Genomic DNA, 27,548 nt, shown 5'->3' on the forward strand with positions numbered 1-27,548 from the left:
TGCTTCGAGCAAAGCCACAAGAGGTCAGGGAGACGGGTGCAAGCACCAGCAGGACTGGAAAAACAGACCGAGATGTGTGAGAAAATGGTGCAAATCTCAAGGGAGAGCTACTTTCCTTCAGCACGCACCGATACCAGGGCGAGAAGCAGGAAGGAGAAAGTCGAGGGGTGGCAAACCAGCCTCCACCCCTTTCTCAGCAGACACTGATTCAGACGTTCATGATTGACAAGCCCCCGTTCCACCACCAACTCCCCCAGAATAGCTTCCCAGTCAAACAACCACGCTTCAAAACAGCAGCAGCCAATTCTGAGTTCTGCACATTTTAAATGTACCAGAATTAAAGCTAGGGTCAGGGTCAGACAGGATTAATGAGCCTGAGTCTGACGCGCAAGAACTGCAAGGGAGTTCAACAGATCCTCTCCTTTCAATCCAGCTGGTTGTATTAGGTAGCAGTTGGCTGCTGTTTTAAAGTGTGACCCACACTGATCATCTCAGCCTGGATAGAAGCTGGGTTTCTCCCCATTAAAAACTGGAATGGATAAGAATCTACCCTGCATTCCTCGTGCAATGGATGCAACAACAAACAAAACAAAGTATTGTCATGACAAGACATTTAGAAAGTACAGTACTTCTTCAGAGGTTTTTAGAAAAAGCATGCATCAATAGCCCACAGTCTGTACAGTAAGGCAGGGGTATGAAGTGCAATTTCAAATACACCAGGTTCTTGACGGTGGACTGGAGACCTGCTGGAGACTACATCTCCCATGAACACCAGAGGTGGTGGAGCAGTTTGCCATATCCAAAAATCTCCTTCCTGCTTCTCAAAGGGTACAGAGACATCATTAAGCAACAGCATTACTGTAGCCAAAAAATGTACAACATACAGTCTAAGAATGACAAATAACCTTTTTATTAATTTTCCTTAAAAATAAAAACAAACAAGTAACCCAGTATGAAATTATGCATAAAAATAAAAACTCATGGTTATTTTTCAATGTTTTTTAATCTTATGTAAGACTTGAAATCCTGATATTATGCATATATAAATAAAAATGTACAAAAAAGAAAAAGAAGCTGAACATTTGAAAGGTGTGGGCTCTCTCAACATCATTGAGTATCATTTGGCATTAAAGATGACCTACACAAAGTTGCAGCGTTTCTTCCCCTGGTGTCAAATACAAATGGATTAAGTGTATCTATGCTCTTTATGCAGTATATAATGCATCACATACACATATCATATATGAGGCATTATATCATATATAAAATGTCAGAAAATTAAAAAGGCTAAAATGTATACATTGCAGAATATGAATACACAGAGTATTGAGGCAGCAGTTGAAAGTACATGTTGAAAAATGTGCAGGTTTGACACTGACCAAAAATTGAATTCTACCTGTTATATTCCCTGATGATGAAAGGTGGGGAGGAACCCATTTATTTCGCCATGTATTTCACTGCAGCAGTTACACAGCTCAGTTACACAGCAGTATCAAGTTACCACTGGGTGAGGCTGAGGCTGTGTCAAACTTGCAGAGGAATCAAGGCGGAAGCTGGACATCAGTAACAAAAGGGATCAGAACACCAGACGTCACAACGGAGGGGACGGTGCAGGATACTCAGTCACCAACAGAGGGCGCTGCCAATGCAAATATGGAAAGCCCATGCTTTGACACAGATCTTAAAAGCAGCATCACTGGAAACTCCTTGTAAGTCTTAGCGCTGCAGTTGGGGGCAATAACCCTGGTGACTTGAATGACATCAATGCGTATGGTCTGGCTAGCTGAAACCTGCAGGTTGTTTGACGGAAAAAAATACTACAGCCTAAGTCACTCTTTTCAGTCTGGCCAAAGGCCTGACCCCAGCACGATGACCCCACACTTTACAAATTAACGTGACTACATATAATATCATGCACCCCAAAAGAACAACACAACACTGACCATGCATTCAAAGACAGAGGTTCCCTACAGTCTCCCTATCCACAATTCTCCCCTGGTCTCTTTGTGCTTTCCCTAGCTCCACCAGCTCTATATACATACAGGCAACCTCCACTATACAAACAGGACAGGATTCCATGCAAAAAAGGATTCAACGAATAAAAAAAAAACCCAGAGCAATCAGAAATAGAAAGAGGTGAGAAGTCGTACTCAAAGACCTCGACGCCAAATGCTCGCGAAACTGGTTGACGGGACTTCTCTCTGAAGAGCTCAGTAACAACACTACGTTTAACAGTCTTGACAGACAAAGCAGTAGGGAACGTCTCCCTGAACTGACGAGAGCTCAGCTCCTCAACACATATCCCATTCGCTACCACCTAACCAGAAAGACAAAAAAAACACATTTCTCTGTGTGAATTTCTATCAGCAAGTGAAGACGTTCACTGACAAATGGGGGATGGCGTATACAAGGGTGGACACGACAGAAATGGTTTTACTCCCCGTTAAGCACAAAATCCAGAAAGTGGACATTCAGATGGAGTACTGTACTATGTTGACGCAAAAGTAGGAGACAAAAGGACTCGGTCGCAGCGCAATGGAACTGAGATGGACAGAAGCAAGACGACAAGAGGCAGCTTGGAGAGTTCTAGAACTATCTACCAGACAGAGGACAGGTTAGACACGTTACAGCACAGGACTATTTACCGTTTACTACAACTGGCCATGAGCACATAAGCCAACGACTGTGACGACTGGCCTTGCGGGACACTGGGACACAGAAGTCACACACTGGGGCTGGGATTTACCCTGTTTAAGGTTATTGGATCAACATAATCATCTATCACTTCATAGAATTTAGCTTCAATTATTATTCTTGAATTAACGTTCAAGAAAAAAAAAAGGACGAGATATTTAAAAACTCCCTTTGTGTTTTAGTACAAATGATCCTCAATAGGGAAAAAAGGGAAAAATTTCCCCCCGTGACAATTCCAGCAGCTGGAATTCAGTTTTGTGCAGTTTTGTTCATCACTTACTCACTCCCCACTTCCCTCTTGTGCTAAAACGCTATACAATAGTGATGCTGGTACACAATAAATCTAGGTTGGACTCCTGACAGACATCGACGACGACTACTACATGAACACACCCCATCCTCCCTCACAAACCCTGCCCCCGTCCCCGCCCCGCTGCTCCCACCGGCAACTCTACAAGCTGACCATGTCACCCCGAGTTGAGCAGTAGCAGACACTCTCTGACAGGACGCCAGCCAGTCCAGTTTGGAACACAAACGTGAACCCGGGCTGGAAAATCCTGTCAGAGCTGTACACAGATCTGTTCGGCCAGGTACACAAGGGGAAAAAAAAACAAAAAGTCCTGTGTTTTACCCAGAAGTCCCCACACGAGGGTAAACAGCCCAGGACTGATTCTCTCTGACACACCCCCTTTGCCTGTGGTTCTCACAAACTAATCTCGCCCGCGTTTGTGTTCACAACCACAGGCTGTCGATTACATCAGAGGAGGTTAAGTGATTTTCTCACAACAAAATGTTCCAACTGTCACAGACCCTACAACGAGGAGGAAAAAGCAGCCGTCAAGTGACAATAAGGAGGTCATGGGAGCAGTGGCCCCCGTGAGTTTGAGGAGCTTTCATTCAGCAATTGTTAGGCTGTGGCAGAAATGTCAAGCACAGTTACTGTATCGCTGGACGAGGATCTGCTCGTTACATCCACAGGGTCTTACAGACACAAGTCCAAGAGGCAGGCTGGTCCATCGCTAATGGCAGCCCAGCACCTTGTGGCCCGCTGAGTGGACAAAATCGACTTGCTCCTCAGACCAAAAGCAAACCGGATTTCAGATAATCTCAAACAGATGGCAAACAAATGAAATCATCAAATCAAAATTGACTCCTACATTCTCCCACCACTCTTTACCCTCGCAGGACTCAAGACTGAACTTGTATTAAGGGCCATTAAATGACACTAAGCTTTCATACACAAAGACACAGAAATAATACTAACCATAATCATAGCAGAAGTGCGACTATTAATCAGATTATGACTGATGTGGAAGGACCCTCACAGGGTGCCCCCCTATACACCAGTGAACAGGAGCCAGAGGGCAGGGGTCTCCTCATTCCCAACATGAAAGAAGAAGATTATTTACAAGGTCAAACACAAGAAAGGCAAAGAACTCAATAGCTAAAAGTCTCGGTTAAAAAAATTGACCTTTCAAAGTAATGGAATGCAGGGGGGGAAGAAAGATTTTTGGAACAACAATTGAAAAAGAAGTGAAAACTGCAAGTGAGACACTCACACACCGGGATCGACGGGTTGCGTTTCACCTGTTTCATTCGACCCCGCTACGGTAGCAACCCACACGGTGCCACTGACAGCGGGGAAGGATGGGAAGCAGGGAGGGACAAACCTCAACTGATCTCGACTTAACATGCTCACATCAGAAACTTAAGGATTTAAAAAAAAAAACCCTCAAACTGCTGATATCTCTGTAGCTCTAAGGGGACAGCTGACAATGTAACTGGTACTTGGCAGGCACACACACATGCATGCGTGCAAGCACATGGACTAACTAATCAAGGCTGATTCACCGCCATGCAGACCACAGCTTTCACAGTGACCTTGATGTGAGGGGGAGCGACGGCAGGACGCGACATCTCCGTTTCGCTTACGCACACACGCACACGCACGCACGCACACTTACTCATAAAGTGCTCAGAGGTACAAAGCACCAATTCAGATAGCCAATCCTTTTCCTTACCTGAATCTGAAAATACACACTTCACCGACTCACATTTAACGTCCACAGTAAACTCAAAAAATGTTTGGATGTGTGATGTGAAGAGATGTTCGAAGGAAAACGCTGTGCAAAAGGTAGCATGGACGGATCATACCAAAAACAAAACAAAAAAAAAAAAAAAACGTATTGGTTGAGAGAGGTACCTGACCAACCTGGACCTCCGCAAGCCTGGCTAGACGAGGCCACAAGCCGGATGGTGCCCTTAGCTTGATTTTACACTTGACATCAACCAGAGTGCTCACAAACAGCATCACAGTAACAGACGCAACCCATAGAAACAAGACAACATGGAAACGGCCTTTTGCGGCCCAACCTCCAGACCTCTCAAAACAGGGGGAGGGCAAGAGAAAGTCAGACTAGAAAAAGGAAAAAGGAAAGCATCGACCAGCCTCTGGCGAACTGCAATCTATACCCTTTCCCTAACCTCGGTTGTCAGTTTAACCACATAGAGCCCCGCCACCCACAAAGAAACAAAAACCAGAGAGGAAACGAAAGTCCAGTTTGGCCGTCGAAAGGGCCCCCGGCATGTGAAGAGGGGGCAAACAGTGAGCTCGGACAGGGTGTGGGCGGGGGGGCGGGTGCTGTTTCGCACAATGGACGACAAAGCGCTGGAACAGTAATGAGACAAACGCATCCTCAGTCTATGTGTGCACTTCTCCTTTCCAGTTTCCTCCTTCTCCTTCTCTCTCTCTCGCTCTCTTTCTCCCTCTCTCCCTGTATTTGGCGTTGGTTTGTTGGATTTTCTTCTTTGCTTGTTCGTTTCGTGGTCTTTGCTGCCACATTTAACCCGACGCTGCTGCCAGTACTACATGAACTGCATCTGTAAAGAAAAAGCGAACAGCTCAATATCAGTACGTGCCAGACTTTCTGCTACAGCACTGTGAGTATTTATAGGCAAAAAACTAAACAAGTAAGGACAGCAAAGCTATACTGTATGACAGCATTCTTACACAACTCCACCACGTCACATACCGCCATTCACATTCAGATTAAGAACATTCAGATTAAGTCGGCAAGTAGCGTCTGCATTGTGCTAAAATTTAAGTCTCCGCCCACTGTAAAGAACTAGGAAAGATGGCCAGCTCTGTCCCTGCGCTGAGAACCGAGCAGTGCTGGCGGCCTAGTTTGCTGCAGTGTCTGCATCTTTACCTGTTCCTTTGAAAAACCAAACTGGGGTCTTGCGGCTCTAAAGTGTGTCAGTCGCCCCCGTTTGACGGTGCTCCGCCGCCCGCGGCCTCTCTGCCCCCTCATCGGGAGCATGAATGAGACTGAACACTTGGCAGCCGGAGCGAATTGGCAGACTCTGCTGACAAAGTACTGAGTCGGCAGAAAAGGAAACTACCAGAGCTCAGGCTTTAAAAAGCAGGCCGCCTCAAATGGAAAAAAAGCTTTGCACTGTAAACTCTCCTGTACGTGCAGGAGCCATTTCTCTGGGCCGCTTAAGGAGGCCGGACGTACCCCACCTCACCCAGCTCCTTGTGGTTACCTGGGCTCCGGGGATGGGGGCGAAGGGGTTGGTGGGTCTGAGAACAGGCTGGTTGTACATCATGGGCTGCGGCGCCATCACAGGAACCCCGCCCAGCTGCCCCATCTGCGGGGGGAGCTGCAGGAGAGAGAGAGAGACGGTTAGCCGGGAAAATGCTGGCAATAAAAATTCAGTGACGCACCTACAGTGGCCACAGCCCTTGGCCGGGTGTCAGGCAATGGGGTTCTACCTGGGTTTCTCACAGACAGAGAGGGGTTACACAGGAGAGGGCTCACCATTCCATACACAGGCACTTGAGGTGTCGTCATGGGGAAAGCCATCGGAGCTGGGGCCTGTGGAGACACAGCGACAGAGGGAGCTTGGTGAGGAGATAAATGCTTTCATACACGTCCTTTTCAACTTCTCCCTAGACAGAGGGACTCCATCAAGTCTGCCTCAAACCTATGTAAGCATACGAATCATACTAAATCATCCTAAACAATCTGGTTCCCTCCCATGGTCAAAGAGCAAAAAGATAAGTGTTATCAAAAAAGCGCCCCTGCTCCTCAGCCATAGCACAGCAAGCCACTTATTTGTGTGAACAACTATTATTACACAGCAAGCCAGCTAATAGGCTGTCTTCTCATACTAGTAGCTACATCCATCAAGAACAGTACAGCTAGTGCTTCAGTATTCCCCTGGTACAAAAAAAGGTTGACATTAACAACATTAACCTCTCACTACTATTGACTAGCTTTACTTTGCTGCTGTTGTCAACAAGGTGGTTACATGATAACCTACATTATGTTAGGTATTGTATTGTAGCTACAGCCACTGCATTAATGGATATTCTTAGGCAAGACTGTTGCAAGTATAGCTGACCACTAGAACCATAATAATTGCAGTGTTACTTAAATTAGGCCGAGAAATCTTCTCCCATGCAAAAAAGTGGAAATGTAAACATTGTTGCCAAAGCTTGTCATTTCTCTGCTATATTTCTCTGCTACAGTGGTGAAATGAACACTACAAGCACAGCCTCTTACAGCATTTAGTGGTCTCCTGAAGAGACATTACTTTGTACACTCCCTCTGCATTTACTCTGTTTAATTTCACCCATGTCTTTCATGCCTCTATTTTTTACATAGAGACATAATAACGTCTCTTTTTCCCTTGAAGATATTGCTTACTCACAATTCAATTCCTTGCATATTAACTGCATTGCATTTTATGTGTTATATATTTTTGATGTATTCTGATTTTTTACGCCAGATTGCATTTAGAATGCACGACTACATTCACTTTTGTATTCTAAAATGTCATGCACTGTGAGTTGCAACTGCTGAATACCAATGATGACAATGGTAGCAACGATTTAGAAGCAATTGAGAGGGCAAAGCACTTGCACCACATACAGGCAATGTAAAGCTTTGGATTTGAACTGATTTAATAAGGGCCACATTCACACAAGGAGAAAGCGTAACTACAAACGTGCCAATCAGACTGCACAATGTCTAGGTCATCTGCAATCAAGAAGTGATGACAGAAGCATCTGGCAGAGCTTCATCAGACCTTTACAGCTACAGACCTTTCTTATAAAAGCAAAGGACACATGCAACGAGACACAGACCGTAGCCCAAAAACAGCGGAAATCCTTACACAGTACTTACATAGCCAGTATAGATCATTCCGTTCTGGCGAATTAGGAAAAAGAGAGTGGGAGAGACAAAGATGACACAAAGGGGGTCAGTAGATGAAGATAATACAGTGAGCAGAGATTGGGGGCAAGGCGGAGAAAGAAAGCAGGGGGTTAGTGTCAAAACCAAACAGGCAGGAGAGATGTACTAGACGATTACAGACAAGGTCAACATCCACACAGCGCAGAGAACGGTGTTTGCCGGTCAAATGCCTCGCAGCTGTAGTTAAGAAAGCACATCCCTCATTTGCATGTTACAGCAGGGGCATAACTTCCATGGCACCTCAGCATTCTAATATTTATTTAAGGAAGCAGGGAACTCAATAAGAGACAGAGTGAAGATACTGAGGAAAAATCTTTACCTTGCAAATGCAAACATCGGATAATACTGAAAAACATGAAAATAATTCCTTTCCTAGTATTTGGGTATAGAAAATATGCAACACATGGCCTGCGCTCAGGTGAGCTGCACAAATGAGTAACAGGTGGAAGGCTGGGGTCTCACCGCTGTTTGAAAACCACCTGCTGACAGAGTCGGGGCCAGTTCTATTCCCGTTCGGTCAATTCAGGGAATGAACGAACTGAAATTGAATTCATGACTTGAAAAATCCATTTTAGGAAGACTTTCCAATGAATGAATTGAATTTCAATCCCTTTGTAGAAGTGACCGATCGTGATGGAATTGACCCCAACCCCCGCTTGCCAAAACCTGTCCCGAAGACAGCAGAAGTAAATGGAGCGCTGGACATGGCGGCCTGTTGCCCTGCTGGGGAGCGGCTGTGAGCCACCATGATCTGAGAGGGGCGGCGGCGCGTCCCGGGTCTCACCATCTGCGGCACGGGCATGGGGGCTGGGGCCATGGGCGCGGGGTTCCAGGCCGTGGTGGTGCTCATGGTCTTGGACTGCCAGTTGGTGCCGCCCGTCAGCTTCTTCTCGCCCGGCTGGGTCCACTGCATGTCCGGCCTGAGCACGGGCACGCAGAATGGCAAAATGCACCGCGCAAATCCAAAGACAAGTTAATCCACAGAATAACGGAGTGCAGTCTCCTAAAATGTGTATGCGCGTTCTCGCGTGGTTGTGTGCAGGCTTTGCAGATCGCTGTCTGTGATGGGTGCATTAAGAAAACACTTCCCTTTCATGAGTCAAACACTTACTTTTTGGCTGGTGTACCTCCAAACTGCAGGTCTGTGGACAGGAAGGGAAAAAGGAGAGAAATAAACTCAGTGGGACAGCTAATGGAACCCCCCCTCCCTGATTTCCACATCCTCCACCCTGTTCTCACAATGCTGGCAGCCATTTCATTAACATCAGGAAGAGGCCTTTCTGAAACGGCAGCTCCCTCCAGGCCGCGCTAATCTTCCCGGGCTTCTTCACACCTGGGCTGCACAGCCTGACAGCTGCGGTCTGAGGGACTTGTGGTAGGCCTGGGGGGGGGGTTCTAACTGTGCATCGTTAACAATAAAATCAACCCTTTCCAAGACATCTGTGCTTACCATTTTAGATGCTTTGGGGCGACTACACTCAAGCTTTTCCTTCTCAAAAGAACCAAGGCGAAATGAGTGAAAGCAAGACAATGTCTTTGTGCTTGCTTAATTGCATAGAGTGTTCAAGGAATACACAAGTACTTTGAGGGGCTTGCTGTGCGGAAAATCGACACTTAAGAAAATGACGTTTGACCTACATAATGTTGCATGGTTTTTACATGTCATTGCACAGGTGCAAAACTACTGTAAAGAACGTGTGCAGTGTAAAGGGATCCGGACTAGGGGGAGGGGCCGGAACTCACTGCCCACTAGGTTGGCCAAGGAGGAGTCCAGGTCGCTGGCCAGCAGCTTGCCCCCCGAGTGCAGCGGCATGGCGGGTGCCTGGTTCTGCATAGACACCGTGGGCTTCAGGAGGTCCCCTGGGGCATCCGCACCTGGGCCACAAAGATAGGGCAGGGCTCATATACCTGAACAGGAACAATGCAAGGGGTGCAAGCACAGAGCTTCCAAAGCGAGGACTCAGAGCAAACAGGGAAGGAGAGAGACTGCTGGTCTAATAGAGACATAGTCTTAAGAACTACCCCCCCACCCCTACGCTCCTAGTTCCGCCTTAAGACCCTGTCCCAGCACGGGCACTGACATGAGGGATTGTCGTCATCTGGTAAGAGAGCTAATCGAACGCTCTCGTGGGCCTGCCACTTGCGGTCAGTGGCCTGATTGCTCTTGTGCTAAACAGTAACAGGCAATTGTGCAGAGTAATGCCCTCTGAAAACAACCCTCTGTCAGGACTCATTCCGCTAATGGTGCACATTACCACAGAGAGAGCGTGCACCGGGGGGGGGGGGGGTGGCGGACATTAGTATCTTAGGAGGAGGGACATGCACAGGAGCCAGGGTTACTGTGGCAGAGGCCTGTCTCACATCCCCTCCCCCTCGCTTAAACGAAACAGAAGAGGGAACAATATTTTCTTAGGAAACAGCAGCTGGCTTCTGGGCAGTCTGCTGACACAGGCCGCATTCATAAACTCTCCCTTCCTGCTTAGCCAGCAAGAAAAACGATTGAGAAGAAAAACAGGCCCACTCACCAGTCAGGGGAAAAGCCACCGGGAAGAAACACAGATAGCGGGACCAGAGGAAAACAGAGAGACAGAGAGAGACCTGCGTTAGGAACGTGAAGGCACTCGCTCGCTCCGCAAGACTGTGAGGGGATAATTTAGCGTTGCCCGACACGCAGCAGGGGACACAGGCAGAGGCTTCGCGTTAACGGGGCTCACCGCAAACGAGCCCCGATACCTCGCGTCACATTAGGGCTGCCTTTCTGAAAATCATGCGGGACTGTTAAACCGGGTATGCGATGCGTTATGACGGGCACTTCTGAGGAGTCCATCGGGATGAAAACCCCACACAGAGAGCGTGTATCACCCACACAGAGTGTGTCATTAGCAGAGGTGACAGCAGTGGTAGTTTACAGCAGTCGGGAGAGGTGGTGTTAGCCGTGGCAAAGTGCATTCTGCGGTTAGAGGCCTGCAGGGCCAGGCTGCTTCGTTTTTGGACGCTGTGCTTAGCGAGCAAGAAAGGCCCTGTAGCGCAGTTTTATTATTGCAAATAATATTTTACCAGACGAAGGTGGCACATCGTTACTGGCGACTTTACTCCCGAACACAGCATCGAAATCTACGTTCATTGAGGGCAGGAGAGCGGCCTGTGGGATGGGATGGATTTCCAGACCTGGGGGACAGAGCAGTTACAGACCGTTTCACACCTAACACACCACCGCCTCCCTCACTGCAAATGTGCATACTCTAATATGTTGTCCCATGACGCTTCACTCTCTCTCTCTCATTGGCCTTTGCCTCCATTACTATCCTTCTAGGAAATGTGTGCTGTCTGACGCTCTCCAACACCACACACTTCTGTCCTTTGTTCTGCATGTGGCAAAGAGCTGCCCTTCATTTTATTTAATTTATCCTTTATTTTACCAGGAAAAGTCCCAATGAGATATGAATTCTCTTTCATGAGGGAGTCCTGGACAAGAAGCAGCATCAAACGATTACGATACATGTACGATTCGAACAGTACACACATGAAAGCATAATATAACAGTATGCAACTCGTACATGGAGAGCGTGGAAATCAGGAGAGAGAGAGAGAGAGATCTGTCTTGTGATCCTGTCTTCATACTGTGGCCTCTGTATAAGAGTCTTTACAAAGAAGGACACAGAGGCACTGACAGCAGAGCACCTCTGGGATTCTCAGGCTAGTCTGAGGTCAGAGGGCCAACAGACTGATCGTGTATTGCAAAAGCATTTTTTTTTTCTCTTTACAGCTAGTTAGATGTGTAGTTTCCTGACCTAAGTTTAAGGGCGGTAGTTTTGATCATCCTGAGCCTCATTTAAATGTGCCTCTTTTTGCTTCTAACAGGTGTTGGCAGCTTGTAGAGACTGCAGACTACCATCCTTATCACAAACAACAGCACACCTGCCAAGAAGGGCACGATGAGGACTATTTGTATCTAACTTCATCATAAGAATCATGTTATATTGTGCAGAATCACTCATGAACATTTCACTCTGTTCATCACATGACTGTGTAGAAAAATGACAGTAGTATGAGAGGAAAAGCTGCTCTGCTCTGTGTGTGTCCTGGACTTCCGGCAGCGGCCCCTGATGATGAATGGATGGGCGCAGGTACAACGAGAGGCACAAGGCGCAATGCCATCCCCTCAGAGGACACAGGGGTGAACAGGGAAGAGAAACCCTACAGGGGTAACCCACTGCTCTGGTGCGTGCAGTGCTTATTCAGACTCTACGTAAGAACCTTCTACTCAGCTTGTTATCAAGTACCACCGACATGAAGGTTGACTACATACTAAGTCATGGAGCATTTCAAGGAGTTCTGTCTACAACCTGAAGGCAAATGAGCTGGAAACAAGGCATAAGATACTCTGTTATAAAGACAGACACTTACTGTATCTCTGAACTACTACCCAGACAAAAATGACATACAGACGCACACATGAATATAGACACATACAGACAAATGGACACGTAGAAACACAGAGACACATACACAGAAAGGCATAGCTCTGTGGTACACCCACTCAGACAGACACATACAGTACACAGACAAAAACGCAGAGACATAGACACACACAGACACACACATACTGCGCTGCAGTTCTCCCTCCCCGCCTCTGAGTGGCAGTACAGGCGCGGCGCGGCCCTACCTCCCCAGGCACTGTTGACGGTGGAGATGGAGGGGGTACTCTGGACCGTGGGAACGAAGGCAGGCTGGAGGTCAAACAGGTCGCTGGTGAGGTTTGGCATGCTGCGGGGGGGGGGGGGAAGGACAGCGAGACGCACGGTTAGGGCACAGTCACATGGCCAGTCTGCGGGGGAGAACTCCCTCCGCAAAGCCTAACCACCGAAACACCGCTTGCAGGAACACACCCCAGGGCTTCACATGATCCTCATGCCCTCTCACTAAGTCACAAATTGCACAAAGAGGAATTTGGACAGAGCGCAGCCTAACTGAGGAACAACGGCAGGGTTTACGAACAGAACATCCTCCGTCAATAAACAGAACATGACCTCAGTTTTAAGTTCATTCAGGTCATTATACAGCTCTTCCCCACTCCCATACATATTTCACACACACGTACGCACAGAGATTTCACAATGTGATCTGCACTGCAGCAGGACAGACTGAGGCTTCCTCGGCATTACCTGTTGGTGGAGGGGGCGGTGGCATGGTTGGTGAAGAGGTCCATGCCAGCAGTGGTGCCGTTGGCACTGCCCATGGACTGCGTGCTTGGGGACGCTGTTGGGGTCTGCATGCCAATCTCTTTCAATCGCTGGTCCTGCACGACAGAGAATTTCACCTTTTCTTTCAGGGAAAAACTAACTGGCGATCTGGAATAGTTACATCACACATAACGGAACATATAATAGCTTGCTAAAATGAGTCTGAAGGTTGAAAAGACCAATGACTTGGGAGTGCTTCAGTTGTGGCTCTACAGCTGCCAGCTGGGACCTGCAGAGGGAGCTAGAGAGAACTAAAAGTGCATGACTCGTGAAGAGCCAGGATTCTCCAGCTGGTGGACAAGACTGTATGTAGAGAGCTGGCAAAAGATCCCAAGCCGACCGATACTGGGAACGACTGGAACTGTAGGTCAGGGCAGCAGGTCAGGTCAGTGGCCCCGTGCTGGACCACCACCGCACCAAGTCAGAGCTCAAATGACTTCACATTGCTTTGGTCACTGAGACACACAGCTTCTCTAAGGTTGTGGAGCCACATTGAGTGCAGTCTACACAGCACAGCTGCCTGCCCCATTGTGGGACACCTGTCCTACCGTACTGCGTATGGGCAGTAACCACGCCGACCATGACCCAACTCCGCAGCCCTGCAGATGTAGCAAAGGCTCAAAAGCTGAACAACAGCATTATGTTTACAACAAAGTCAAGGCACTAAAAAACAGTATGGTTGATTCTCATTACTATTTCACTTCCAGTGGCAGTAATACCTTCAATCTGAAGAATGCTATGATATTAACAGGCTTCACCAAATGCAAAAATTTATGGCAAGTGATTCAGAAACAGGGAGATGGGAAATTGTGCCTGGGGATGTTCACTTGTCTGGCCATGCAACTTCATTCAGTGATTTAGCTATAACATCATTATTTCAATTATAACTAAAATATACTGTACAATAAAAGTCCAAGGCTTTGATTTCTTATATACAAGAACACTTTGAATTTGCAGGGCGGAGACTCTGGTATCCCACATGGACAGCAGTGCTGACACAGAAGGGACAGCTGCATTTAATGACCCCCTCTGTGAGAGCTGGATGTTCCTCACTCTACTCGCCACCACAAGGTAATCACCAAAGGGGGCGACGACACCCCCAAGCAAATGCTTCACCCACTCCGCTGGGAGGACACGCTGTTCCCGCTACTCAGCAACACTCTCCTCGACTTCCTGCTCCGCTTGCCCTCCTTTAAAAGACGTAACTTTTACAAACTCTCTTTTTAAATAAGCGCGGTGAAGTGGAAGGGCAGAGGAGTGTAATACCACTGCAGAGGCTGTGTTTAGTGTCAACTGAGGAACCAGATGGACAAAATGCACAAAGACTGTATGAAGTGAAAAAGCACCACAGAATGGGTGGCCTTCTGGCCTCTTCACTCTCTGCAGTTTTTATTTATCTGGGTAAGAAAGGAGGCCCTTCAAAACACTGCGGCAAGCTGATGGTCACTGTATGTGTGTGTGTGTGTGTGTGTGTGTGTTTGTCTGTCTATTTGAGTGTATCAGGTCTGAAGGTCAGTGCGAAGAAGGCAAAGTAGTGTAGGGTTCACAGAGAGGAACAGGCCATCACATGGATGCTTCCAGTGATGATACAAAATAGTGGTGATAGTGGTTATGTAGTGGTTATATACAAAAGTGCCACAATGTTCAGGTGGTTGGTATATACTCTGCAAGCCTAAAACAGCAGAGGTGCATCAAAAACACACACAATAAAAACAATAAAGTAAACTGCAAGCCCTACTGGCTAATGCCTCTGTTCAAGGCAACCAGTGTACCCTTAGCCTCACACAGAAGTCAGGCACAGGAAATAGCCTCTATGAAAGTCTCCCCTAAGTGAGCTAACCAGCCAAATTTTTATAGCCTTTAGAAGAACATACCCTGGACTAATTCACATGAGGTATAACACAGGGAACATATTTTACTTTGTGCATGATCTAGTACATAATCATATTTCTGTGCTGTTTTACAAAGTAAACAACCCCCTTTCAGCATATAAAACATATCACTGAGAAAGCACAGGAATTACAACATTTGAAATGAAATAAAGGTATGTTCCCCCTATCTCAGAGCTGGAGTGAGGTGCCACCGCCGAAACAAACATGCACACACACAAGGCTGTGCTCCGGAGAACCACAAACCATGGTGAGTCACTGTTTTCACATTACTCTTTTTAAACACAGGCAGAGGTTTAATCAATTTCCCTCCTTATGCCGTAATGTAGTTGGCTCTCTGTACTATGAATACCTACACAGACATAATGACAACAAACACACAAACAGTCAAGTATAAATAATTACAGTGCAGGAGAGAAATGAAAATGCATGATTTAGCACGTGATAAGGGAGGGGTCTGTTCGACTTAATCAGTGTGTGGGGGAACCATCAGTAGATCACTGTATGCGTGCGTGCGTGCATGTGTGTGGGTGTGTGTGTGTGTTTGTGTGTCTGTCTGTCTGTCTTAGTGTCTAGGGGTCTGAAGGTCAGCGTGTGAGGATGTGTGTAACTGTCAGTACATCAGTGTGTATATGGGCGAATCTTTCCCCACCTTGAGGGACTGCAGCCTGGCTTGCTCCTCCTCCAGTGCCTGCTGCTTCTCCTTCTCGTCCACGCGGCTGAAGGACATGCCGGTGTTGGACAGCGAGGACACGGCGCTGGACAGGGTGCTGGCTCTGCAGAGGCAGAGCACACGGCAGCTGAGGCCAGTACTTCTCCACAGGAACAGATCCTAACCCGCTGGAGCTTACTAGGCGGAGCTGGCAGGAACGGTCCGACTGTCTGAGATCTCACCTCAGGACCCCATTCTTGCAAGCAGGCGCATTACCGCAGACGTAAAAGGTCCTCACCTCCTAATGAGGCAGCAGTCGCTAGTTATGAAGCTTAGTCCTTATGATGTCAGCCATATTCACAGGCAGCAGCACTGAATTTCGCTTCAGAAGATGGAGTATCCAAACACAGTGTACTCCATAATACTACAGCAAGTTGCACCATATGGGGCTTTACGATCACTCTAGCAACACTGCCCAGCAGGTGGCGCACTTCAGTGTTTACTGTACCTGCTGGCTGCAGTGAACTCCTTGGTTTTCTTCCCCTCCAGGGAAGCCAGGTGCTGCTCCAGGGCTTCCAGTAGGCTGCTGGGGGCCTGTGGGGAGTAGCAGGGCAGGGGCAACACTGAGACACCACCTTGGATAGAGCTTCACAGCACAGCACATACCTCACGCACATCCATGTACAAACACAAAAAAAATACATACATACATACATACCTCACCAACACACACACAGACACTTATCTCACAAACACACAGCACAGCTCGCCATCTCTTTCTCTCTGTCACACACCCGCACGCAAGCACACACACATATGAAAGGGTTTTAGCCCTGCAGGCTTCACAAAGTATATTATTCTCCCATTAATAACCATGGTTACATGCCTTTAGTATTAGCTTAACAAGCCTTCAGATAAAATAAACTACAAAACAACAAGTATAAAAAAGGAAAGGAAATGGGGTTTGAGCCCAACATGCACACTTGAACACACACAGTCTGCTTGTCATGCAAGCATATACACAGGCCTGTGAAGTCATGTTATTCTGCTCCATTAGCACTGAACAGGATATTATCATCCTTAATGTTGACATAACAGATGGAGCTTTTCTTCCTACAAAGGCAAGCTTATATGCTTTCTCAAACACACACACACACACACACACAACTAACAAACATCCACAATAAGTATAAGTACAATTTGCATTTGGCTTCCATTTTCTTCCATGGTGGTATTATTTCTTCTTAGTGAAATCAGTAGTGATGCTGTTATTACATGTAGGTTGGGAATTTTCAATGGATGTTATTTCTCCATCGGCCCAGGCATGCCCAGTTTGAGATCTAATTCCACACACATAGCACTTTATTTCCACAAAGAATTTGGAGGCCAAAGCTGGCTAACGGCAGAAAGGACAGCTATCTCAGACATTTGCACTGGAAAAGAGGAAAAAGGTTGATCAAGACATCCTTCAAGTGAGAAATTGAAACGGTATAGAACGGAAAGCCATGATCTCCAAAAATAAGAAACAGATAAAAGAACACAAGGGGGAGAAAGAAAAATAAGGAATATACTGCTTTCAGGAAATAACCATCTGCTGCTCTCCCCACAGCCACTTAAACAAGAGGGCTTTAGATGAGGATGGAACATCTGTAAGAGCTACATGGTGTGTATAGGTCAGTTTGAGAGCGACAAGGAAAAAAGGAGGAAATTTTAATAATCTGGTTCTCTCCTGGTTGTCTGTGCAATATTATAAATGTCCATTCACAGGCGAAATACTTGAGTAGACTGATACTGACAAGGTTAACATCTATACAACAAAGGAAATAAAATGGAACTGGAGCTCGATTGTTTCCTGTGTTATGAGAAATTGTAGGAATCATTCATAAAAACCACTGAAATTACTGGTCCTGAAGTATTTCTGCACTCTTTTTATGGTAAAATAACAGTATAAATATAACCAACCACATACAACGGCTACTCTTTGAGTCATATTAAAGAAGGCACTTCCATGACCATACTTACAGCAGTGTGCTGGAGTTCATCTGCAACAAACCCTTTAATTATGTCTCAGACCTTAAATTTATGGTACACTGCCACACAGATCTTATCTTCTTAACCTTCTCTTACATCTTTCCACATTGACTCTTGAAAAGATATTAAAAAATAAAAAGCTCTGACAATGAAATGATAATGGTTGTAGTAACACTGATAATGTACAGTAACAAAAAACGCACCAATAGCAGAGAATGCACTTCCCTGACCACCAAACCAACTAGACTGTGTGTTTGCCTGTCTGAATGCATTTCAGATTAAAAAAAATGACTATGAGTAACTGGCTCTAACACAGCACATTTGTGGAAGCCCTATGGCCTGCAGATAAGTGAGGAGCTGGTACCCAGAGAGGGTGAGAGTGAAAGAGTGTGAGAGAGAGACAGAGAGGGGGGGGGGGTGAAAGACGGGGATGAGCAGGGAATGACAGCGTTTCGAAATGGAGCCACAGAGGGAGAAATCGAGATGAAATGTACACTGACCTGCGTTAGATCTGGGATGTCACCCTGATCAATCCCAACTTGCTGTGTCACAAAAAAGGGGAGCGAACGGAAAAATAAAACACAACAACAACAGGGTAAAGGAAGAAGGGAGGGGTAAGAAAAGAAAAAAATATAACAAAAGGATCCATTACTCCATGCAGTGACTGTAAACGAAACAACAGAAAAAAGGGGGGGGAGGTCTATGCATGCTGGCACGCCCACATACAGAGGACTGGACAGGAATGGGTTTTCACACTGAAATGCTTTGGACTGGTGCAGGACTGTGAGTCTGGGACAGAGGAATGTGGCGCTCATGTGACCGCAGAGTGAGAAAGATACAAAACACACATGTAAAAAAAAAAAAAAAAAAACAAACGCTCAAATTATGCCGACTTTGGGGGAAAAGAATTTACATAACACGCAACGTGTAGACAGTTTCGTTCTTGTTGTACACCGAAGAAAATGATGCCTCCTTAGAACTTTTGTTAACTCTGCATTGAACCCCCTGCCCCCCAAAAAGGAAGCAAGCTGGTACTATAGAAATTCAAAGAAATAACACAAATATTTTCCACGTGTCTGAATGAACATCCAAAAAACACAGTACAGAGACAATTGGAAACAATAAATCTTTGGGAGCAGGAGGACAGTAGGCTTATTTGGATGATTCATCATTCTTACGGAGAGGGAGGCAGGGTGCTATGGGAGGCCGCTCTCTCCGAATACAGGATCATGCGCTCAATCATCTTTATTTTCGGACATCGGGGGGAGGAGAGCTGGAGGTCGCAGCTGTCTGACGCTTTGAACATTCTGATTATACAAATGCGATCTGGAACTCTGGGCGAGACCTGTTACTTGTAGATGGGACACAGCGGTATGTGTCGGGTGGGATCAGACTGCCTTACAAATTCAACAGTAAAAGCATGTCAAAATCCATAACAGGAAAAGGATTTATCAATTCTAAAGTCTGAAAAAAGGGCCCAAGTTCTAGCAGTCAAAAATAAGGAAGTGACTGTGCCCACTCAGACTACTCATGTAGATGTGGAAGCCACATGTGGCCACCCTTGTGCAAGCGGCCAGGGGGAATCTCTGTGCTGTGGGAGGGCTACTCCAGAAAGCATGAGGACAGGAACTGGGTGGGGCTAGGGGCCTAGGGTTAAGCCTAATCCCCCCAGACTGTGGGGTACCCTCCTACTTGCAGCCCTTCTTTTGCCACATGTCACTGCCACCCCGTTGAGAGGCACAGAGCTTGTGATCGCTCAGTTCAGTAAAGGCATCCTCCACAGGAGGTCACGCAGTGAGGCATGGCCGTGCACATTCCAGGACTACTCTACACAGGGGCAAAGCACTGTGCAGATTTAAATCTAGCCTGAGCATGAGCAGAAGAGATAGCGCTCCCACATCCCCATGCTGCTGCACAGTGTGGCACTCTACCTTAAAGACAGTGGCACTGCTGACACACATGTTGTGAGAGATACCTCAGAGGGACAGCTGATATGACTAGGAGAACCAACATGGGTTTGGGACCACTTCTGCTAGCAGTGCAGCGGTGGTAGCGCAGGTTTGAGCTGAGGAGGGAGGGGTCAATCTCGGCCTGAGATATGAGGCTTCAGATCCAGCTGTGGACGACGCTGACAAGAGTGCGGGTTTTTAGGGGTTCGCGGGTAAAAAGGGAAGGGGTGGGCAGAGGGAGGGGGGAAGGGGAACGATGGAAAGACAGCCCTGCACCAGCCCTGCTCTCACACTTGCCAAAAGACTTTCATTTAACCTTCCGTCCTCCTCGACAGGTAAAGAGAGGGTGAGACTCTACCTCGGCCACTTTGAGAAACTCTGACAGCTTTGTCATCCTGTAGAGAAATTTCTTGTATATGTCCAGAGCTTCTTTGCATTGGTTCTTCTTCATATCAAAATATTTCTCTTGAAGGAGAGGAAAAAGAGAAAGAACCATTACAATTGCAATTACAGCACACTGTATTCAACACACACGTATTTCTAACCTCCAATTACCAGAAAGCTTTTTTCGAGAACCATAATTACAATGTAAGGCAGAATCATACCATCAACAGCCAAGAACTCTGTGTCAGATAATGACAGCATACAATACGTTTCTTCTGTCTGAAATAATGGGAGTCATTTGTAAAATACCATAACTGCACCTCAGGCATGTGTCATTAAACATGTTTAGCCATCACCCATTCTACTTGCAAGAAAAGTACATGCTTACAGTACACCATTTCCTAGACAAAATGCTTTATTTTCAATACTATGCTTTGTGAAACCACCCTTGATCGCATGCAAATACACCATTTGCAAATAATTTCTGCCCACAATTCAGAGATCCTGAGTTAAGTCACACCGAAGAATCCAAAGGTATTGGTCACTTCATCTAAACAAGCACAATACAACAAATGAAATTATGAAGAAGAAATGAGTTTCAGAACATGGCGAAGTCACTTAAGCAAGGTGCTTAAGTCAACACTTATTCAACGTACTTTGTGCAGTGCATTTTTTTTACCCTCAAGAAATGTGGGAACTATCTTTCACTCTTCAGACTCTACAGCTCAACCTTTTATGAAGCACAAATCTGGATCCAGCACGTTAAGACAAAAAATATGTGTGACTGCCACACTAGGAGAGGGAGTGCAACAACCTGCCAGATATGGCCGGACACAGCTTCTTACCCAAGAGATTGATGACGCCTTCGTTGTAGGCGGCGAAGAGGCGGATGGAGTCTTTAAAGAGAAGCATGAAGGCGGCGTTAATGACCCCGTTGGTCAGCTCATTGGGGTTAGCCTGGAGATGGGGGGAGAGCGGACGGGGTGTCAGGAGATGGGTTTTAGGCTTTGGCAGAGCGCAGATGTGTCACAGTACAAAGAATCCCTGCAGAACTTCGGGGGACAGTTTGAAATGTCCAGGTGTTAGACGCGGCGCGAGTCTGCCATATGCTGCAGAATAATGAAAAGGGCGGTGCGGAGTAGCAGCTGTCCCCGGCTGACAGAAACAGCAGCCGATGTGTCAGCAAGAGCCTGGACTCACCAGGTGGGAAGTGACTCGCTGGAGAGGAGCAGAGATACTAGAGGAGAGAGTACTTGCCTTTCTGGTGACAGGCACTGGGAACCAGGCACTTTGTGAGAACTTTTGTGAAAAGTATGATTGCAATTTTATAAATATATTTGCAGTTAAATGCATTTTACCATTCCTGATGTAGAGTGGTATTTCACAACAATGCTGGCAACGGATGTGGTGGAAATGGCTAATTTTGCCAGATCCGTATTGTTTTTTCAATTCTGATACTCTTAACATGATTATTCATTAAGAAAGCCAGCTGGACACCAAAGCCTCTACCCCTTGGACAACATGATGCATAGGTTTGCTGTAGAACCTCCACGAGGACTGTGCATGGACAGACACCTTAACAGCCTCAAGCTCAAGCGTACACTCCCACGCACACCTTGTTCGAAGTGACAGCTGTTTCAGCATGAAGGCTCCATACCTCAAAGTCTAGCAGAGCATCCAGCTGATTCTGGATGATGGGGAGAGTCTTGATCAGCTTCTCTGTGTTCATGGTGCGCATCACTCCATCAATCCTGGCAGACACAGACAGCTTTTAAAATAAGCAGGCTAATGATTGTCAGCAGAGGACAGAGGACTAGGTTCAAACACACTCACAACACCATAACATTCTACCTTGGACACCACAAACCCAGTGGGTTATTTCAGACAGAGGCACCAAGGAATCAGAGTATGAGTCTCCATTACCCTCTCTTCATCTTGGTGAAGTCCACTGCCACCAGCCTGTAGGATAGTGCCTTCTCATTGAGGTACCTGCTGTAGCGCCTGATGAAGGTTGACATGTCATAGCCTGGGAAAGAGGACAAATCTTTACTTTCAACTTTGGCAAAACTGAGGCTTTGAACATATTCAATGCACAATGCTGTACAGCTTGGTCTCCAATTCATCGGAACAGTCTACAGACCATGCTGTAACCTTATCTTTTGGGCCAAATGTGTGTGTGTGAACATGTCTGTGTGTATATGATACAGTTTGCTCTAGCCTACCTTGCAATGCACCTTTATCCAAGAAGTTGCTGAGGTTAAAAAGTGTGTTTCTGGATGCCAGGTACTGGATAAATCGCTGTGAGGGGATAACAGAAGGACAAAGGAGAATGATTACCATTTCTGGCTGCCCGGAATTAACAGTGTTTGCAAAAACCTTCAGCCCGTGTTTTGAAAGGAAGGATAAAAGTTCAGGCAAGGCAGTGAAGCAGCGCATTGCCGTTTAATGACTTGTTCTGTTTTCCCCTAAAACATTCCCAAATGCAGGCGCTGAAAACTGGCAGAGCTTCCCCACTCCCTTCCTTTGGCTTCAGCCACTGCAGTGGGAAACGAGGCCAGGAATCCCACGGAAACGGAACCCGCTCTGCGCCGCGCTGACACGAAGCAGCCGCCTCCCACAGCGCCGCGCCCTACCAGATGAGACACCGTCCAGCGGTCTGGGAACGGAGGGGGATTCGCGTTGAACGCACCGTTAACCGGCCGACGAACACAGCCAGCTCATCACTCACTAGACTCAGTGGACTGCGCTCAAACTACGCTGCATCACTTTTCCTACAGACTCCAGAATCAGCAGGCAGAAAAAGAAAAGCTCAGGTTCAAAGTCATTTATTTCCTCACTGAAAAAGCTCTGCTGCTTTCACTCACTCAAAAAGGGAGAGGAGGCCGAGGTTTCTGAGACAAAGACGGGCCCTGTAGCGGGGAGAAATATGCTCAATGAATAGAGGAGAGTTGTAGTGTTTTGCTCACAGAAAAAGGAGACTAAGGTTAAAGCATTCAGCCTCAGAACCTTCATGCTGGTCTGTTAATATCTGCTGACCAAGGAGAGAGCAGCATGACTGCATGAAACATCACCCTGAGTGGGATTTATCAGTGTTAAAGGGTTTTTTCAAAATTAACAAAAATCTCACAATATAATAAATTAAAAAGGTCAGGGTGGGGAGGGCCGGGTCAAGTCAAATCATATTTAGTATTTTTTACCATTGAGAAGATCTACAAATCTTTATGAAGGACATCCAACACAATGCAAATTACGTACACAATTATTAACATTACTGTGGAAGTAATAGGCTTATTGATCTGTCTTCTTTCTCAAAATCCATCTTAACTGTCTCATGAGCGTGACTAGCAGATATTATTCATCACAATTGTGTGTGGAAATTGGCTCAGTGGATGTAATTCTTGTTGTAGTTTTGCCTTGGCCATATCTAAGCAGTTTTTCGAGCTCTTACCACTTGAGAAAGAAAAGCAAAACCGAAGTCCACCCCACCCCTGTTATATGAAAGAGGTGCATTTTTTTCCTGAAGGCAGAACCACATTCCCTGAAATGGTGAGATGCTTTGTTGCTGAATTCCAGTGTAGGTTACTCTGAGTCAGACCCAGGCGTTCAGGGGAGGCTTGAGAGTCACACAGACTCAGTTGCGCCAGAGATCACCGTCCCTCTGCTGATCCTACATGAAGCGTCACCTGACCACGCTGAGCCTCCTGGCTCCGCCACCTCCGCTCCTCCCTGCCCACTCTGTCTCACTGCTTTCCCCATTCGGTGGAGGGGATGGACACCGCGCTTCCAGAACACCATACCCATCTGGGCGTGGCTGTGCCTGCCACTGACCTTTTCGCCTTGGGCTCGCACTCGAAATGTTAACAGACACCTGCACTGCTGTGCTTCCTGTACGGTTTGAGCCTTTGTGTGGGGGTGTGTCCCTAACGGAAGCCCTTCTGGGTTAAAAGTTCTCTACGTTTGCATGGCTGTGAGATGATTGGCATACAGTAAAAGCCTGCCTTGACCTCCCTGGACACACAGTAAACGGGGTCCATGCGGTCCTCCGAGCAGTTAAAATTCCGCCCCCAGCCCCTCTGCTAAATCCCTCATTGTGATGCAGAGGAGGCCGTCGTCTCATCCTCCGCCATCTCCATTTCTTGTGTGTGGTTTCGACGCAATCCGATTCCGGTGGCGTCACACTTATTATTTGCATTCGAAAATCTGGGACATGAGTAGGGTGACTCACAAATTGCTCAAACACTCACACAGAATGCCTCTTTCTCGGTCTCTCTCTCTCTCACACACACAGACACACACACACACACACACACACACACACACACACACACACACAGGGGAAAGAGGGAAAACATTATACAACATTCTCATGATTCCCCCATCACTTCTTCTGCTACTTCCCTGATGCCTCTGAGTCTGGCCAGGTTGGCCCAAGGAACACTGCAGACTACAAATGTCCACCGTTGCATATATAACAGCTTCACGATAACATCTGCTTTCAGCATAATTACAGAATAATGTTTTGGCAATAAGGTCAGGATTATCATTATTGCTATTATTGCAGGGAGTCACGGCGTGGAGTGGAATCCGTCTGTTTCCGAGCTGTTTTCACAGGGCAAAAAGGAAGGTAGGTTAATTAAGGTGAGACTGGGTCTTCTTGCCGCGTAATCCTCGCTCAGGTACAGGCAGGCTGCAGGCTCTCAGAAGCCCCTGTAATGCCACCCGCTCAGTGATATGAGACTGAGGCACCCGAAAGGAGAAAGCCGACAGCTCCGGTAATCGGTTTGTGTGGGCGCTAGCTCTCTCTGTCCCCTGTTTACTGTCTGAGCCTCTTCGGGTTTTGTTTGTTTTCACTCAGAGACCTGTCACCACCTGCGCGACAGACCTCCTGCAGAAATGAGACTTCCCTGCGCGGTGTCGGGCCAAACAAAGGATCTTAAACCTCTGAATTATTCGAGAATGGAGTCGGCCTACAGAACAGCGGGGTGAAATTGCATACCCATGCGCACCATGGGCAGGTATACTGTCATTGAGGCCAGGCTTGTCTCCTCAAAGGAAAAAAATCGAAGCGGAACAATTCTCCCGTACCCTGAAGCATAAATGTTTGGTTGCAATGCACTTATGTCTGTTGAAATCCTGGAGGTATTTTCTTTTTGCTTTGTAGGCGGTCTCTCTCCATAGCCCTGTGTGCTTGGCTTTAGTGTGGCTGACCACTGACCTTGTGCTCAAGCTGTTTAGAGATACGTAGTACTCTGCAGCGGCATGAGCCTGTCCTGGCCCCCCTCAAATCCAAATACTGCAGTCACAACCACAGCTTAGCTTATTGCCTTCTCTAGTCAAGACACCTGTGTCTTTGTGATATCGGCACATACATATACAAGCATATAAATCACCTGATAAGAAAAAGGTCAATAAAAAGTAGTGGAATGTCTGCAAGCATTCTAAAATTGACCTCTGCGAATAAAAATAAATGACCATTTAATTTACAGGTATAAAGAGAATTTGGGGACATATAAGCTTTTAAAAATAGGAATCATTTACAGTTTAGCTACTGTATGTAGAACTAAAGGGTAGACTATCAATCTCTCTGGTTTGAAGGCTAGGTTAGTGCTAGTAGCACTCAGCACTATGTTTGGCACTGACACTCACTCAGGTGCGATTAGTGCTGTCTGCCATTTCAGCAACTTTATTACAGGTGCTGTGCAAGTCGCTCTGAATAGGACCACCTAATAAATGACAATGTAATGCAATGAAATGTACTGTGAGCTTTAAGAACAGTTTTGTCCTTGGGCTGCATGGTAATGCTACATCCACATATCTACAGTACATGACTGATAAATGATAACCTCTGATGGGTACCAAACTAACTGAAGCTTCTGCTTCTACCACATGAGGCTTCCAGTACACAATGACCAATGCCAGGGGAGAGATTTCCTCTGTGTAAATAACCAAGCACAGCTTTCAAGCATCTCTACTTCATGGAATTCCACAAGAATACTTTTTTTCTGTGGTTAGTCTCCATTATTAGTGAAGCAGTAATCTGTTTAAAGTAGTTGTCTGTATAATCCAAACATTTAAGTAAAGCTATCAAATATACCTACATTATATTAAGTATAAACTTTATATTCAGAAATACATTTAGGCTCATTTTCAAAATATTCCAAAAGAAGTGCCTACACTACATGGAAGTAAATAAAAAAATTACTATTGTTCACAGTGTTTCTTTTAATACATGCATTGTACTATATGTGTAAAAGACAGGTTCTTCAGGTACACTGTTTTGGCCTGACATGACGCTGGCACACTCACGGATTATATGCTGTGATTGTCAGAGCAATGAACTAAACACTTTCATACTGGTTACCAGCCAGCTGGCTTCAGCACTCTTAGAACAGCAGAAAGTTGTCTTCATTGTCACATGGAAATACATTTTGATACCATGAACTTCAGCTAACGACATACTGTACATCTCATCTGGGCCACAGGAAGACAATGTTGATTTTCTTGACTCACAATTTTGACATTAGAATGTAATACGCACAAACCATAACAGTAAATGTCAGTAAGTACTAATACTGAATGTTTTATGCAAACCGTTGGATTACCACATTAACTGTTCATTGTAACTGCACTGCCCAGTTTCAACTCTCAAACACCACAAAAAGCTAAGTTTATAAATTCCTCTCTAAAACAATGTCAATATCTGCTGCCAGCTACACTAATTTCCCTGTAGGCAAATAAAATGCTGCTTGCCCTCCTAATTTCTTTATAAACCTCTGCACAAAGAATACACATGAAAAAGTTGCCATGGAATTAGTATAGCTTCGGTTTCACATTTTGACTATGGTAACCATCCTCAAAAGAAGCCTCGGATGAACTATGTGTAGAAATATGTACTCATTCCTCTCAGATAAGTAAATGATATTCTATACTGTTAAGTTTATATGAAAGCATAAAATTTTATTTCTAGATTTCAGTTCAAAGGAACATGAAAAACGTTTCAAGGGAGATTAGTACAGATATATTTTATATACGCAAAATTCTTTCCTTTGAATGTTGAAATATCTGTGTCACATATACTGCATGCCACATTAATGCATACTTTTGCAGGAAACTGAGTCACTTTTTGCTGTGGCGTTATCACAGTTACGATGCTTGGTCAGACACAGCGGCTACCCTATCGGGCGATGCTCACTCACGTCGGCAGTGTTATGGCAGAATTGTCTCACCTCGTTGCCGTACATCATGAGGTGGTGCGTGGTGATGAGGGCCTTGAAGACCACCACCCAGCTGTTGTTGGCCGTCCTCTCGAAGAGCGTGTCCGCCAGCTGGGGGATGCTCACGTTCATCTCGTTGGTGCAGTGGATCAGGTCTGCCAAACGACACACAGGCACACGTGAGGTGAGGGCTCGGGACCTCAGCACACCGGGCTAAGCCTCCAAACTCCT

General features: G+C 46.2%; 1 protein-coding gene across 5 annotated transcripts in view; it reads right to left on the bottom strand.

Moving 5' to 3' along the window:
• Positions 1-953: 953 nt before the first annotated feature.
• LOC118773950 (phosphatidylinositol-binding clathrin assembly protein-like) overlaps positions 954-27,548 on the bottom strand; it is a 38,855-nt gene continuing 12,260 nt past the window's right edge. Inside the window, exons 2-20 of one of the 5 annotated variants that reach the window (XM_036522999.1) lie at positions 27,330-27,472; positions 22,326-22,401; positions 22,027-22,129; positions 21,761-21,854; positions 20,949-21,060; positions 20,078-20,184; positions 18,271-18,312; positions 16,248-16,333; positions 15,740-15,863; positions 13,121-13,254; positions 12,622-12,722; positions 11,013-11,123; positions 9,699-9,815; positions 9,067-9,097; positions 8,740-8,875; positions 7,887-7,910; positions 6,516-6,572; positions 6,241-6,357; positions 954-5,574 (exon numbers count right to left, since the gene is read on the bottom strand). In XM_036522999.1, coding sequence (XP_036378892.1) covers positions 5,560-5,574; positions 6,241-6,357; positions 6,516-6,572; positions 7,887-7,910; positions 8,740-8,875; positions 9,067-9,097; positions 9,699-9,815; positions 11,013-11,123; positions 12,622-12,722; positions 13,121-13,254; positions 15,740-15,863; positions 16,248-16,333; positions 18,271-18,312; positions 20,078-20,184; positions 20,949-21,060; positions 21,761-21,854; positions 22,027-22,129; positions 22,326-22,401; positions 27,330-27,472 — 1,730 coding nt within the window. In that variant the 3' untranslated portion in view covers positions 954-5,559. Of the gene's footprint in view, positions 5,575-6,240; positions 6,358-6,515; positions 6,573-7,886; positions 7,911-8,739; positions 8,876-9,066; positions 9,098-9,698; positions 9,831-11,012; positions 11,124-12,621; positions 12,723-13,120; positions 13,255-15,739; positions 15,864-16,247; positions 16,334-18,270; positions 18,313-20,077; positions 20,185-20,948; positions 21,061-21,760; positions 21,855-22,026; positions 22,130-22,325; positions 22,402-27,329; positions 27,473-27,548 lie in introns of all 5 variants that reach the window. The other 4 variants (XM_036522998.1, XM_036523002.1, XM_036523001.1 and 1 more) reach the window with 4 other exon arrangements.

Source organism: Megalops cyprinoides, chromosome 3 (genome assembly GCF_013368585.1).
Source record: "Megalops cyprinoides isolate fMegCyp1 chromosome 3, fMegCyp1.pri, whole genome shotgun sequence".
NCBI classification, from domain to species: domain Eukaryota; kingdom Metazoa; phylum Chordata; class Actinopteri; order Elopiformes; family Megalopidae; genus Megalops; species Megalops cyprinoides.